This window comes from Marmota marmota, unplaced genomic scaffold (genome assembly GCF_001458135.2).
Source record: "Marmota marmota marmota unplaced genomic scaffold, marMar, whole genome shotgun sequence".
NCBI classification, from domain to species: domain Eukaryota; kingdom Metazoa; phylum Chordata; class Mammalia; order Rodentia; family Sciuridae; genus Marmota; species Marmota marmota.
The window spans coordinates 11,181,033-11,196,826 of NW_026000174.1; the positions used below are offsets into that span (position 1 = coordinate 11,181,033).

At 36.8% G+C, this 15,794-nt stretch overlaps 1 protein-coding gene across 1 annotated transcript in view; it reads left to right on the forward strand.

Moving 5' to 3' along the window:
- Positions 1 to 15,794, forward strand: part of Pak1 (p21 (RAC1) activated kinase 1) — a 78,175-nt gene that overhangs the window by 45,485 nt on the left and 16,896 nt on the right. The window contains exon 6 of the mRNA XM_048788004.1: positions 6,487 to 6,603. Coding sequence (XP_048643961.1) covers positions 6,487 to 6,603 — 117 coding nt within the window. The remainder of the gene's footprint in view (positions 1 to 6,486; positions 6,604 to 15,794) is intronic.

Sequence of the window (15,794 nt, forward strand, 5' to 3'; positions counted from 1 at the left end):
CCCGCCCCCCTTTGACTTTTTAATTGTTGCTAAATATCCCTCTTTGTCTCTAAAAATATTTCTCTTAACTTTTTTTTTTAACTTAATGTAGCCATTTAGTTCTCTTATGACTATTGTTTTCATGGTACATATTTTCCCATTGTTGTTCTTTGAACTTATTCATGACTTTGAAAATGTAGTGTCTCTTGTAGATAGCATGTGGGTAGATCTTGTTTGTCTTTTATTTTCCTTCCAGTCTGACATTTTCTGCCTTTTGTTGGAGATGTTTTGATCACTGATATTTAACATAATTATTGTTGTGTCTCAGTTTATTTTTGCCATTTGCTAGTTGTTTTATTTATGGATCTTGATTATTTTATTGGAATTCATAGTAGTATTAAATCAAATTTCAATAAAATATAGAAACTTTGCCCAGTATACCTCATTCCATGCACCTTTTTTTTTGTGCTATTACTATCATTCATAAATGTGTTGTTTATATAAATATGTATACCCTATAGATACATTAAAAGCCCAACAGTACAGTGTTATAATTATTGCTTTATACAATCTTATTTTTTTTAAAGAGATGAACAGAACACATCTAAAAAGGTATATTTATAGAGTCATGTCAATCCATATGCTTACTATTTCCTCTGTTTTTCATTTTTACTTGTGGATTTGCTATTTTGGTATTATTTCCTTTCAGTTTTATGGACCTCTTTTAATATTTTGTTTTGCTAGTAATAAATTCTCCTTTTCTTTTTTTATTTTTATTTTTTATTTTTGTAGAACTGGGAGTTGAATCTAAGTGTGTTCTACTACTAAGCCACATCCCCAGACCTTTTTATTTTTATTTTAAGACAAGATCTCCCTAAGTTGCTGAGGCTGGTCTTGAATTTACAGCCCTCCTACCTTAGCTTCCCAAGAAGTTGGGATCACAAGCCTGCCCATCATGCCAGCCTCCCTGTCTTTTTCAACCTGGAATGTTTTCATCATCATCTTCACTTATAAAGGATATTTTTGTTGGGTATGGATTTTTATGATGGCAATTTTTAGAAGCGTTAGCTCTTTGACTATGTCATCACAGTGCCTTCTGACCTCCTTTATTTCTAATAAGAAGTTTTAACTGATTTTTAAAGTATACTCAGCCCTTTATATCCAAGGATTTCACATCTATGATTCAACCAACTATGGGTCAAAAATATTCCGGTGAAAAACTGCTTCTATTTTGAACATGTATAGGCCCTATATAATACAGTATAACACATTTACATAGTGTTTGCATCATATTAGGTATTATAAGTAACCTAGAGATGATTTAAAGCAAAGTATATCAGCCATAGGAATTAAGGCACATGGGGCGTGGTTTATTTGCAAGGCCTTGCATTACAAAGAGTAAAGAAAGTATGCTGAAAAGGTATTTAGGTTATATGCGAGTTCTGTGCTATTTTATATAAGGCATTTGAACATCCACAGGTTTTCATATCCACTGTGGCTCCTGGAACCAATTCCCAACTGTTACTTTGAGAGAGAACTATATTCTGATCAGAAGTCAGCTATTAATCATATTGATTTTGTGCATGATGTCATTTTTCTCTTGCTGTTTGGAGATCTTCATTGTGTCTTTGGCTTTTAGCAGTATTATCATGTGTCTAGGTTTGGATCTTTCTGTGGTTATCCTAGTTGGGATTTATTGAGGTTCTTAGAACTGTACCTTACTTTTTTTTTTTTTTTTTTTAATACCAGAGATTGAGCCCAGGGATGCTTAAACACTGAGCCACATCCACAGCCTGTTTATTTTAATTTAAAATTTTTAATTTTGAGACTGTGTCTTGCTAAGTTGCTTAGGACCTTGCTGTGTTGCTGAGGCTGACTTTAAACCTGTAATCCTCCTGTCCCAGCCTCCCAAGCCACTGGGATTACAAGCTTGCGCCAATGTGCCTGTTATTTCTTTTTCTTTTCTTTTTTTTTAAAGAGAGAGAGAGAGACAGAGAGAGAGAAATTTTTTTTGATATTTATTTTTTAGTTTTCGTTGGACACAACATCTTTATTTATTTATTTTTTAATGTGGTGCTGAGGATCAAACCCAGCATCCTGTGCATGCCAGGCGAGCGCGCTACTGCTTGAGCCACATCCCCAGCCCTGCCTATTATTTCTTTAGATATATTTTTCTGCTCCATTTTCTTCTTTACCAGGGATTCCTGTTTTATGTGTATTGGTATGTTTTATGTTGTTCCAAAGTTCTTTGATGATCTCTTAGGTTTTCTTCAATCTTCTTTTTTTTCCCTCTGTTCTTAAAATTGCATAATTTCTATGGGCTCATTTTCAAATACACTTATTCTTTCTTCTGCCATATAGAGTCTGTTGTTTATCTTCTCTAGTGAGTTTTTAATTTATTACTTTATTCTTAACTCTAGTATTTCCATTTAGTTCTTCTAAAAGAATTTCAGCTGAGAGTCTGTTAATACATTGTTGTTATATTTTCTTTTTAATTCTTAAAACATGGTTCCTTTTAGTTCTTTGAATGTATTATTATATCTGATTTGAAATATTTATTTCTAAATGTAACATCTGGAGAGTCAGAAAATTTTTGTTAACTGCTTTTTTCCCTCTGAGTGTATTCTGCATGTGTCTTGTAATTTCTTGCTGTAAACTCAGCATTTTTGATAATATTCTGTACCAGTTCCAGATACTGGTTTTTTATTCCCTGGAGGTTGTTGGCTTTATATTAATTTTCTAGGAATGAATCTGTAAAATATGTCTCTATTGGTGTATGTATATTGATTTTTCTGCTCAGTTTTTTGGTTGGGTTTTTAATATTATTTTAATTTTATAGCCTGGTTTTCCAGAGTCTCCTTGCTGTGTTTGCTTAGCTTAATGGCTAATTATTGGACAGTTGTGCTCAAAAACTTAAAGTAAATAAAGTTTCTTTGCTCTGCTGATGGATTTCTGTGTAGGTAGTAGAGTATTCATTATTCAAACATGTCATTTCTGTCCAGTTTTTATTTTATGTTGGACCCCTTTGAATCTTTTATTTGCATGTATACAGACAGGCTTGTGTGACTGTTGTGGGACCTTTCTACTGTCTGCTGTGTCTGTGAGCAACCTCAGCCAGAAATTTGTTTGTCCTACTCAGAACTGCAGCTTCAGGCTAACAGAGCTGAGCAGTTGGCCCTCCTCTCATGCTTTCACATTTGGAAGTTGCCTCTGCTGATAGTGGCACAGGGCACAGCTCAAAATGAAAGTAAGCAATTTCGTACCATGCCAAGATAGCCTACAGTGCCCTTGTGGAACACCTACATTGCTGGAGCTGGAGGTGTGGTGGATGGGAGAAGCCTAAACCAGAATTTCAGAGATTCTCACCATTTCTACCAGAAACACAGCAGTTTTTAATCATTGGCACTTCTCAATATTTTGTATTCTTTTGTTGGATTTCTAGTATGTTGAAATGTTTTTGTAAATTTTGACCAGATTTATAGTTGCCTTTTGGGGAGAAGAATTGCTATCTCTCTGTCATATCTGGCAGTACTTTTATAATCTTTTAAAAATAACAAAACCAAAAAGCTGGGCACATTGGTATTTGCTTGTAATCACAGCTACTAGGGAGGCTGAGACAGGAGGATCACAAATTAATAGCCAGCCTGAGCAACTTAGTGAAACTCTTCTTAAAGAGAGAGAGAGAGAGAGAGAGAGAGAGAGAGAGAGAGAGATTGATTGATTGGCTGGGGGACTAGGGATTTAGCTCAATGGTAGAGCATACTGGGCTTAATCCCCACTATAGATGATAGATAGATAGATAGATAGATAGATGAGTAAATAAAAGAACCAAGAACTAGGATCCCAGAGTTATAGTTGTAAATTTTCTTTGGTGCTTTTTTACTGTTTTGTTATAAAATAGGAATTTGGATTTTATTACCTATGATTAAGAATCTTTCCTCTTTATTTGTGATAAATTAATAAAGTACTTTAAAAAGCAAAAATAGGGTTGGGGCTGTAGCTTAGTGGTAGAGTGCTTGCCTCACATGTGTGAGGCACTGGGTTCAATCCTCAGCACCACATAAAAATAAGTAAATAAAGATATTGTGTCCATTTACAACTAAAAGAAATATTTTAAAAAGCAAAATATATATAGATTTCATCACTATTCTGCTTGTTGTCCTCCAGTGGCTTCTTATTCTAGGCATACTTTCCAAAGTTTTTATCATGGTTCCAGTGACTTTATGTAATCTGGTTCCTAGCTTACTTTCTGGTCTTGTTCCTTTCCTTGATTCCTCTTGCTTATTGTTACAGCCACTTAGGTAGAACTCCTAGAGGTTGTGGGAACATAGGCAAGCATGTTTTCATCTCAGGTTGTGTTTTCCCCCATCTCCTAGGAATCTCTTTTTCCCACAGAGCTTATGGCTTGCCTTCTCAATTCATTCAGATCACTGCTTACCATGGCATCTCATTACAGAGGACTTTCTATGACTGTGCTTTCTAAAGTAGTGTTTTCCCCATCCCTCAATCTCTACTGCCATACATTTATCTTATTACCACCTCATACTATAGTGGCTGTTTTGACTGTATTCTCTTCTAGAATGTAAGCCATAGAACCAGGGACCTTGTTTATTTTTTTCTTCGGTAGAGATCCAAAACGTAGAATAGAACCTGGCACACAGCTAATGGATGCATGGATGGATAAAGGTGGGTGGATGCATGATGAATTGGACTTTCTGATTTTGTTTAAAATAGAAGTTCATGGTTATTGGATATAGTAAGTTTTAGAAAGCCAGCAAACCTAGTGTTTATAGTATACACAGGTGGAGTCCCAGGCTTACCAGATGATGAAGATGCTGCTGAGTTAATTTTATTCCCACTTTATGTTCTTCATTAATTTTTTTTTTTTTTTTTTGAGTACTGGAGATTGAACTCAGAGGCAGTTGACCACTGAGCCACATCTCCAGCGCTATTCTTTGATTTATTTAGAGACAAAGTCTCACTGAGTTGCTTAGTGCCTTGCTTTTGCTGAGGCTGGCTTTGAACTTATGATCCTCCTGCTTGACCTTCTGAGCTGCTGGGATTATAGGCATGCACGACCACACCCAGCTTCTTCATTAAATTTTGCTTGGTGAAATAGTAAGGAGAAAAGGAATTAGAATAGAAAAATACCAGAATATATGCTTTGACAGGGATGAATTTTAGAACTGAAAGTGACTTATATTCACTTTCAAAATTATACCACCTTCAATTTATATCACTCTTCTTCCTTCACATTGCTCAAGTGATGAAACTTCAGACTAAGAAGATAGACCACATTGCCTGTGGTCACCACAGTTAATTGATTATGTGTCCTGCAACTGTCAAATTTTAAGTTATGCGCCATATTGGAGGTCTTATGAGAATCTATGAGATTTCCCATTTCCCTTAGTATAGCAGATATAGCTCTAGTCCAGTATTCCTTATTTCTTCCATTTATCCCATGTTCCTGACTCTTGGGTTTCCTTTCTCAGAAACCCATGTGGTTTCTGTCTCTTATACCAGATGGACATGGACCATCTTTTTTATCTTTGTACTTTTATGTCAACGGTGTCCATCACAGTATCTTACTGAGTACAAAGTATGTGCTCTGAAAATATGTGAAACTTTTGAATTATATTAGTATATATTAAAGGGTTCCTATTGCCTAAATGGTTCTAATGCTAGAAAATTTTTATCACAAATCTAGTTTTGGAATCACTTTGTCTCTTGAGACTGTGTGATAAACAGTAATAGTATATTACTTTTGCCTGTATCTGACCTAAAATCTTCTAGTTCTGTTACGGTTTGTATAGAAAAATCAAGTTACTACAGATTTAAAGCATCTAGACCTCTTTGAATCCAAAGGTGCTTAACCACTGAGCCACATCCTCAGCCTTTTTTGTATTTATAGACAGGGTCTTGCTGAGTTGCTTAAGGCCTCACTAAGTTGCTGAGACTGGTCTTGAACTTGTGATTCTCCTGTAACAGCCTCCTGAACTGCTGGGATTACAGGTGTGCGCCACCCCACCTGGCTCTAGAACCTCTTAAAAATTTTCTTTCCAGTGCTGGGGATTGAACTCAGAGCCTTGAACTTGCTAGACAAGTGCTCTACCACTGAGTTACACCTTTCAGTCCCCAAAACTGATCTAATTATGGTACTGGTAAAGTTCATCTCAGGGCAGGTGAAAGGCTTAGTGAAGTAGATAGAATCCAGTTTGTGGATTCGATCCTGATGTTCTGTATCTTGAGACTGAGGCAAGGGCTTCTTATGACATAATGGGTCCAGGAGGTTGGTAAAAAGGAGAGGACAAAAGTCTGTTCAGAGAAGTGATGGCTTAAGAAAGAAAAGCTGACTGAGTACCTGAGACTGGCTACGCAAATGTGGAAAGTTTAGAGGCCAATATACATTTCACAAGTGGTATCAGATGAGGTTTCTTCTGGGGAACTGGCAATCCTGATATCTATATAAACGGAACCAGATAAATTTGGCTTTTTTTCTCTACATAGAATGTGAAGACTGTGTCCGAGACCCCTGCAGTGCCACCAGTTTCAGAAGATGAAGATGATGATGATGATGCTACTCCACCCCCAGTGATTGCTCCACGCCCAGAGCATACAAAATCTGTGAGTCTGTGGGGACCTGAACAACTTTCTGATTTATTAGAATGAAAAGGGGAAGAGTGGATTAGTATTGAGACCTAGAAGTTTAATACCCTTGTAGGGATTCTTAAATTTTGGAGATAGTGAAATCATTAAAACACCTTTTCTGACAGTATTTTTTATGTGATTAAAGACAAGAAGGTATATTTATTTTTGGTTTGCAGATAGTCCCACCATATCCTATTTAATTGGTGTTTATGTCAACCCAGCTGTGGTATACTCTGTTTGTTCTCCATGGATAGCACAGGAAGATACATAGAATTGGTGTAACTTAGTTCAGAGCTAAAATAAATTATTCCAGTCTCCTGGGAAGCAACAAATTGTCTTGCTACAGATCTTTTTCTTCTCTGTTAAATGTGCAGCGTTCAGCCTCTTACATCAACATTGATGATACTGACAGACCCAAGAGAATTTATAAATACATTAGCGCTATTAATATATTGTACATCAGGAGTGCATTTTGATGCCGGATGTTGGCAATGATTTATTTTAACTTCCTTTGAGGTTCTTGCAGCTCAGAATAGTCAAAGTCCCTGTGTCCTCACTTTGCAGTCTAGTCCCTGTGGATTTTACTTGATTTAGCATCATTGAGCACTGACCTGCCATCAGATGATAGTCTACAAATGTTTCTTTGTTTGGGCTTTTTATTATGAGAATTCCATCTAGGACTTAAGCTCTCTGGTAATGCAAAAACAAAAGGCTCTCTGAAAGAGAGCATTCAGAAAGTGTTCAGGCAGAAGTTGGTTGAATGAATATAGGAAATATAGTGGAAGAAATTTGAGGGGGTTAGGTGACCACTTAGAGTGAGAATTTGTGAACAGAATCTACAGAATCACCTTGTCTATAGGTCACAAAATCACCTTAAGGAAAAATGGGCTTTAAAATTAATGTTGGAGAATCACACCCTTTGGGACAGGAGTCCCCTGTGTTTCTCTTTTGCTAGCAAAACAGTAAACCATCTTTTTCTGTTTTTTCAAGGAAAAAAAAAGTAAAAGTTGTCAGAATATCTCACATTGAGCTAATTGGTTTACAAGCATGTTCATTTAAAACATTTTTTCCCCTCTATACCTTGAACTCTTCTGAAATAGAGGCAATCTATATATATGTACTTTTAGTGCTTAACATAGTTTTTGACAGATTTCAAAGTGCAGTAAATATTGAATAAAGGAGTGGATTGATAAATTTGATTTCATGGCATTCCTTTCTGAATAGGTATTGTTGACTACTAATTTATAGAAGAAGCAACTGAGATTTGGGGAGATAAATTGATATATCCACAGCTACTTAGTAAGCAAAAGAGCCAAGATTTGAAAGCAGATAATTAACCCTAAATCCCAGTTGTTTTCTACCATAACACAGTGGCATTTTTGTGTGTGCAGACCTGTGCTGAAAGCCAGATAAGGAGAATATTAGAAAAGGAAAAGACAGGGTTTTTATTTGTTGTTGTTTTGTTGTTTTCTTTTTCCTCTCAAGGAGCCATATCAGGAGAAGCAGAGATATAGGACAAGGAGTATGGTTGTAGATGCCTGGAATAGAGTTTGTCTACATATACGAGAATAGGAAATTGAGAAATCATTATGCTAGAGTAGTCAGGAAGTCAGACCAGCTGAAGGATCTCATTTGTTTATTCATCAATTCCATCAAACATTATCTTCATGCTTAATTAGGTAGGTAAGTGGTTAGATAGAAGAACTCAGAATGAGTAACATACATTCTGTGTCCTCATAGGATAAACTATCTAAAAGAAAATTATGATATTTTTCATGACAAAATCTGATAAATACCTTGAAGCAACTCCTTGGGAAAGGAAGTGTAATTTAGGATTGTTTCTTTTGAAATAGTATACAGTTTCTCATTTCATGTAACTTTTATCCATTTCTCCTGTCACTTTCTTACCTCCTTTACCAGAATGAGAGTATATGGGCAGTGTTTTATATGGGATTAGGCTTAGAGTAGATTTGCAGTAAATGTTTGTTAAGTAATGAATGAATAAGAAATAGTATCTTCAGAAGCTAAATTTTAAGCGCTTAATTTCTACTGGGCATAATTCTAATCATTTCACTCATCAATGTATTTTTATAACAGAGGTGTAAGATAGGCATCATATCACAATTTTATAGATGAGGGAACTCAAGTACAAAGAAAAGTAGCCTGCCCAAAGTCATGCATATGATAAGAATAAGAGTTGGGATTTAAGCCCAGGTAGTCAAGTTCGTGAGTCTGTGTTCTAAATCACCTAAATCAACAAGAGTAGTCCTTCTCTGTAAGGGTTCAGTCTAATGAGGGAGTAACACAGTGGCAGAAAATGTTAAGTGTTATTAGCAGTACAGAGTGCTATGGGAATAGAGGATTTCATTTCATCTTGGGAAAACATATTACAGCTAAGAAAGATTCCCATCTAATGATGGAATCTCCTCTAGATAATTTCTACTGAGAGTTGCGTAGCCCTTTCAAGTATCATCAGTGCTGAAACTCTCACTAATCCCTGTTATATACATTGAGAGCAAGGAAGGCTATTTCACCCCAAGCAGATGGGCCTAGGCACAGAGGAAGAATAATACAGATTTTGAAATATGAGAAAGAATGAATTTGGGGCAATTTGTTCTGTGGATATTCTAACTGCTCATGTGGAAGATGTTTCCCTATGCTAACAAAGGCTGGTTTTGCCCAAATTTTGCACCAATAATGCAGGTATACACACGGTCCGTGATTGAACCACTTCCAACTACTCCAACTCGGGATGTGGCTACATCTCCCATTTCACCTACTGAGAATAACACCACTTTGCCAGATGCTTTGACCCGGAATACTGAGAAGCAGAAGAAGAAGCCTAAAATGTCTGATGAGGAAATCTTGGAGAAATTACGTAAGGACTTTGTAGTTTTCTGAACCTCCCTTTTGTCTGTGACTGGTCAAACATAGAGATGTCATTCTATTACTATAAAAGATCTTGATCCTAGGTTAGGACAGTGTACCTGGCTGGCTATACTTGGTGCCATAGCCTTGCAGATTGTGCTTGTCTTCACCCTGCCCTTCCACCTCACTTTCCTGTCTCATTAGCTCTGATTGGATACCATGTTAGGATGGAGATGTGATAGGAGAGAATGTGGATAGCTCATTTTGAGGGCAAGGCAACTCTTATCCCTAGGCATGTAATGGAGATAAGTAGCTTTTATCCAGTAATAATGTAGGAAAGTATGTTGAGAAAGATGGATGCCTTGCCTATACCTGATGGAAAGAGTGCTATTAATTACAGATGTTTATCATTGACTTAGAAGAAGACAGATCTGCCATCATGGTTGCAGGAGAGAAAGGAAGAGAAGCCCAACATTTGTGAACTGTACTATGGAATCAAATGACTAGCAGGATGTTTTCTTGATTTTTTTTTTCATTTAATTCTCATATTAACCCTGTGAAGACAGGCATTATGGTCCTTGTTTTTACAGTTAAGGTTTTTTTAGTCCCAAAGAGGCTAAATATCCTGACCCAAATCACAACTAGGAAGTGGCAAGGCTGAGATTAGAACACAAACATGTAAGACTGGGCATGGTGGCATATGTAATCCCAGCAACTTGGGAGGCTGAGGCAGGAGGATAGCAAGTTTGAGGCCAGCCTGAGAAATATAGCAAGATCCTGTCTCAAAATAAAAAATAAAAAGGGGTAGGGCTGGGGATATAGCTCAATTGGTAGAGTGCTTGCCTTGCATGCATAAGGCCTTGGGTTCAATCCCCAGCACCACAGGAAAAAAAAGTGGAGTGGGCTGGGAATGTGGATCAGTTGTAAAGTGCCCCTGGATTCAGTCCTCAGTACCAAACAAACAAACAACAACAACAAAAATTGAACACAAGCTTATATTCTTATGAATAGAGCTCCTTGCCTCTTTCTGTGAGTGGACACTTCCATTTCACTTTATTTTAGCAGCCAGAAATGAGGGTAATCTGCTTCTGTGTTTTCATAAAAGGCAGAACTATACTAAGGGAAGGACTAGGTTAATCTATTGGCTTGGAAAAATCATTTGACAAGGGCCTTGGATTTATTCACTGTACCTACTTATGTCCAAAGAGGCTTTTGTATGACTTATTTGGCCAAGTTTGCAAACTGGCATTGCTTTCTAATGCTCTAGTTAAGCAGCTCTTTACTTCTTCCTGATAATTGTTTGACTTTTTAACAAATTTTGCTCTTAAAAATTGCCCTCGCCTGGGGCCCTCATCAAATGATTAAGTAAAAGCCACTTACCTAGTCATTATTTTACTCCTATATAGATCTTCTTCCCTAAACCAACCAACCAACCACACACACACACACACACACACACACACGGAAAACCAAACTCCTAATCTTATCTCTGACACCAGTTTGCTATGTGATCCTGGGGAAGGAGATTCCCTTCCATGGGTCTCAGTTCCCCACTAGAATTCAAGTTGTGAAACCCACTGAGTTCTTTCATACCATTGTGTCTTTGCACTTGAAGTATCCTGTTTTAAACTTCTCAGCTTTCTCTCCCTGGCTGGCCTTCTACTTATCCTACAAAAGGTGGCCCAGATGGCACCTTTCTGGAGTCTTTCCAGTCTCTTTTTCTGTGTCTCTTTCTATATCCCATTGGCATTTATCACAGCAATTATTATGTTTTATGGCATTTTATGCTTACTTGTCTATCTTTTCCATAAGATTGAGCTCCTTGAGAGACTTTCTTAACTGTGCCTTATCTGTTTATTCCTAAGACTTGGTACATATCATGAATAAACATTTATTAAATGAATTAAAAAATTAATATGAATGGCTCTTAGGAGTTTAGAAATGGAATAGATTACTCTGAATAAAAGCAGTCAAAGAGATGAAACCTTGGGTTGGGCTTCATTGAGGAAAAGCTATGAGCCTTCTTAGTATGCTTTTCGGGAATTAGAGACACTTCTTTAATCCTTGTCAACTCCAGGGGTTGAGGGGCACATGGGGTCTGTTTTGTGTCTTGATCTGGAAAAAAATGATTCATGGTCTCTGTTTCTTTCAAAGGGAGCATAGTGAGTGTGGGCGATCCTAAGAAGAAGTATACACGGTTTGAGAAGATTGGACAAGGGTTAGTAGGGGCATTTTCTTTTCCTGGAGAAATGACTTAAAACTGTGTATGTTAGCATATAAGATTCTGCTGTGTTTTGCCTCTCATGAACTTTGTTCTTCTTTCTTCACCTCCCCCTCTGGAGGTGTTATTTCAGGCTGACATCAGGTTTGGTACTGAGAATTATGCTTAAGATGAGAGATGTGCTATTCATTGACCATATTGCAAAAAATTCCCCTGCAGTGAGAGTAAGAGAACCATTTTTATTTAACACAAAACTAGTTTCCTAAATTATACTTGGTGCCAAGACCTATTAGCACTAATATGGAATGAAAAACCCAGAACTACAGATCTTTCTGCTAGTGTAGTAGCACCTGTTTTTCTAGGTGGCTGTCAGAATCCATGACTCTTCATCTGGGTTCCTTTTCTGCAACTTATATGCTGCCCTTAGTGCCCTGAACTCAGCACATTTTAACTGAGTTCTTTTCATGTGCTAGGCTTTATGAGTACAGCTCATCATCAGTGCTGAAATCTCTGCCTTTAAGGAACTCAGGTCAATAGAAGGAGATAGACAAAGAATTATAATATATTGTGCTAAGTCCTTTAAAAGTATTTGGCCATTGGGGCTAGGGTTGTGACTCAGTGGAAGAGCACTTGCCTAGCATGTGTGAGGCACTGGGTTCAATTTTCAGCACCACAAATAAATAAAATAAAGGTCCATCAAAAACTAAAAAATTTTTTTAAAAAAAGTATTTGGCTATTATTTTGAGCCCCAAAAGTAATACATAAAAGGTCAGATCTGGTATGATTTTATTTATATGAAATCCAAGAACAGGTAAAACTACTATATAGCAGTGGAAGTCAGAATAGTGATTACTTCTGAGGGAGGGATAGTGGGAAAGAAGTATGAAGGAACCTTAGGGGAAACTCTTGGCAGTGAACAAAAATCATCAAGTGTTACACTTAAGATTTGTGCAAATTACTCTAGGAAAATTACATCTCTGCATGAAAATAATGAGATTTCTGCATATTACCAAAAGAGCTGAAATTTAAGGAAAAAACCCCATAAACCTGACTTATTGTAGGCTCTGAATGTTAGTGGAACAGAAGCATTGTTGCTAATGAAGTCATTGACAATTTTCTGTTTTAAATTCTTTCTTATTATTTTCCTTCTGAAAATAGAAGAATCGCATAATGTAGGAATGTTATGATTATGTATCATTTCTATAATGTACGTATGTTATTTACGTATAATGTTTGGTTTAATCCTCAAGACAACTTAGGGTTGAGTGGATCTCACATTTTTTTTTCCTGATCCCATTGTTTTTCCTACTAGATATGCTTTTGTGAGTCTGAACTGGTATAAGTTGAGAAGAAATCATTTTGCTTGCTTCAGAGTAATATAGAAGGCATTTCCTTTAGGTAGTTAAACGGAGACCTTAAGAGTGTAGGCAAAAAGGTACATGGACAAGTGTGGACAAATCAGATCCCTTCTCTGAATTTGAATTTCTTTGTCTGTAAAGGAAGAAGGAATTGAAGGATTGTGGATTAATGGATTTTCACTTTCACATCTGTGAAAAGTTTTTCTTTTTAATAGCTGTATGAGATCTATTCAAAACTTTCTTTCCTGCTTACTTGACAGATCTGTTATAGCTAAGGCAAAAAGAAAATATTTATTAAGCACCTATGCTAGTGTTTCTGCATACCATAATTTAAAAAAATATAAATGCCACCCCAGTATGTTGAATTTGTACTATAATAATTTTTGCTTGCATTTTCCCCCCCCAGTAAGACCTGAAGTTTATTATGCTTCAAACCTGGTGTTCATATGCCTTGACATATGAGAAATGATATATGACTCAATATGATTTCAAGGTAGAAATAATTATGAACTAACCAGTGAGCTTAGTAGCTTTCTAGAACTTTGTAAACATGGCAACCTAGTCCAATCTCCTGAAACTTGAGCATGTTTGTCCTTTAAGAATGGTGCATCTGGGGCTGGGGTTGTGGCTCAGTGGTTGAGCACCCCCCCTAGCATGGTTGAGGCACGGGGTTCGATCCTCAACCCCACATAAAAATAAATAAAATTGTGTCCATCTACAACTAAAACAAAAAATCAAAAAAACAAAAGAAGTGGTGGATCTGGTCAGGTGCAGTGGTATATGCCTGTAATCCTAGCAAGTTAGGGGGCTGATGCAGGAGGATTGCGAGTTCAAGGCCAGCTTCAGCAACTTAGTGAGACCCTCAGAAACTTAGCAAGATCCTGTCTTAAAATAAAAAGGACTGGGAATAGTTCAATGGTAAAGCACCCCTGGGTTTAATTCTCCATACGAAAAAAAAGAAAGTACATCTGATAGGATCAGGATGGGTATGGGAAGAAGATAGATACCCGCTTTGTGGCAGAGGATGGTCAGGGGTTGGATGATAAAGCAGTGAAGAAATAACTGCCAGTGCAAATAAGCCATTCCTCATTTGATAATCAATATCTTATGATCACAGTTTCCAGTTATATAGCTGGACTCCCAACTAAAGAATGGTGGTTAGGGAGCTGGTGATCATAATTTCTAGCTGGAAGGCATACTTAAAAGTGACCACTGAGGTGTCCTGATTTCTCTGGGAAGTATAACCTCAGGGCTTCAGTGAATGCATTCTTGTAAAAGATCAGAATTCAGAATGTCTTCAAATTACATCGTGTATATCTGACATGGCATGCGGAGCTACAAATATATATTGTAATTACTCACGTACAGATACGCAGGATTTGTGTTTATAGGCATAGAATGAGGGTTTTAGTTCTTTCAAATGAACACAGTTACTTTCCTAGCATTATTTCTAGTATTTCTTTCTCTTACCCAACCTGTTTGTGTGTATATATATATAAATATATATACATGCATGTACATATGTGTGTCTAGTGGGGTTATTCTTATCTTGGGGTTTGGTAGAAATATCAAATTTTCTGTGAATATGTATATTTGAATAAGTATATTTAATATCATTTTATGGTGAAAAATGAAAACTAAAAATTGATGTTCTCTTGGCAGGAAAAAATGATTGAAAAGCACAGTTTCAAAGGGTCATAATATCATAAAACATCAGTGGAAAGGGTACTTCAAGATTATTTTAGAATATTCAGTGTAGTTTTTCAAGTTTTATAGTTTTTTGGTGTAAATTTTAACTGAAGATAACATGCATAAGCAAACAAATCAATGAATTTTCAAAAAATGAACATATCCATGTAACCAACATCCAGATTAAGAAAGAGAACATTACTAGCTGGGCATGGTGGTATATGCCTATAATCCCAGCTATTGGGGAGGCTGAGGCAGGAGGACTGCACATTTGAGGGCAGCCTCAACAACTTGGTAAGATCTGTCTCAAAATTAAAGGGCTGGGGATATAACTCAGTGGTAAAGTACCTCCCTAGCATGTGTGAGCCCTGGGTTCAATCAGTAGTAGAGAGGGAGAAGGAGACAGCTGGGGGGGACCCAGGAAAGAAAGAGAACATTATTGACACCTCACAAGTCCATATACTTTTTTGATAAATATAAATAAGCCACCTACCCTGCCTCATTCTGAAATTCTCCCTAGGAGGCTTTCCTGTCCCACCTCACTCCCAGTTGAAAATCACAGATTTAATTCTGTCCTTGTTTACAGATGAAGAGTTTAAAGCCACAAGAGGTAGCAACTTGCCAAGGGTGGTAAAGAAGAGGAAGGCAAACAGGAGCAAGAAACTTATGTACTTGACACCTATCATATTTTATTTTAGTCACGTGAACTAATTGATTTAAATTCTTATATTCATATTATGAAAGAGAAAAATGAAGCTCAGAGAAGTTACATAACTTGCTCAAGATCAGATAGCTAGTAAATATTAGGTAGAAGTTCTAGATTGAAACTCAGGTCAGTTGACCAGTAGAGCCTCTGTTCTCTTTACAATCACATATTGCCTGTCAAGTATGAGAATTGGGAGGGCTGTGAACGGGGCGGGGGGGATTATTTTTGCTGTAATTATTATTAACTTAAACTGCCAGATTGTGTATAGAGCTACATTTAACAAATGGTACTTTATTAGAAAATCTGTATTTTTCTCTCTCCCCCC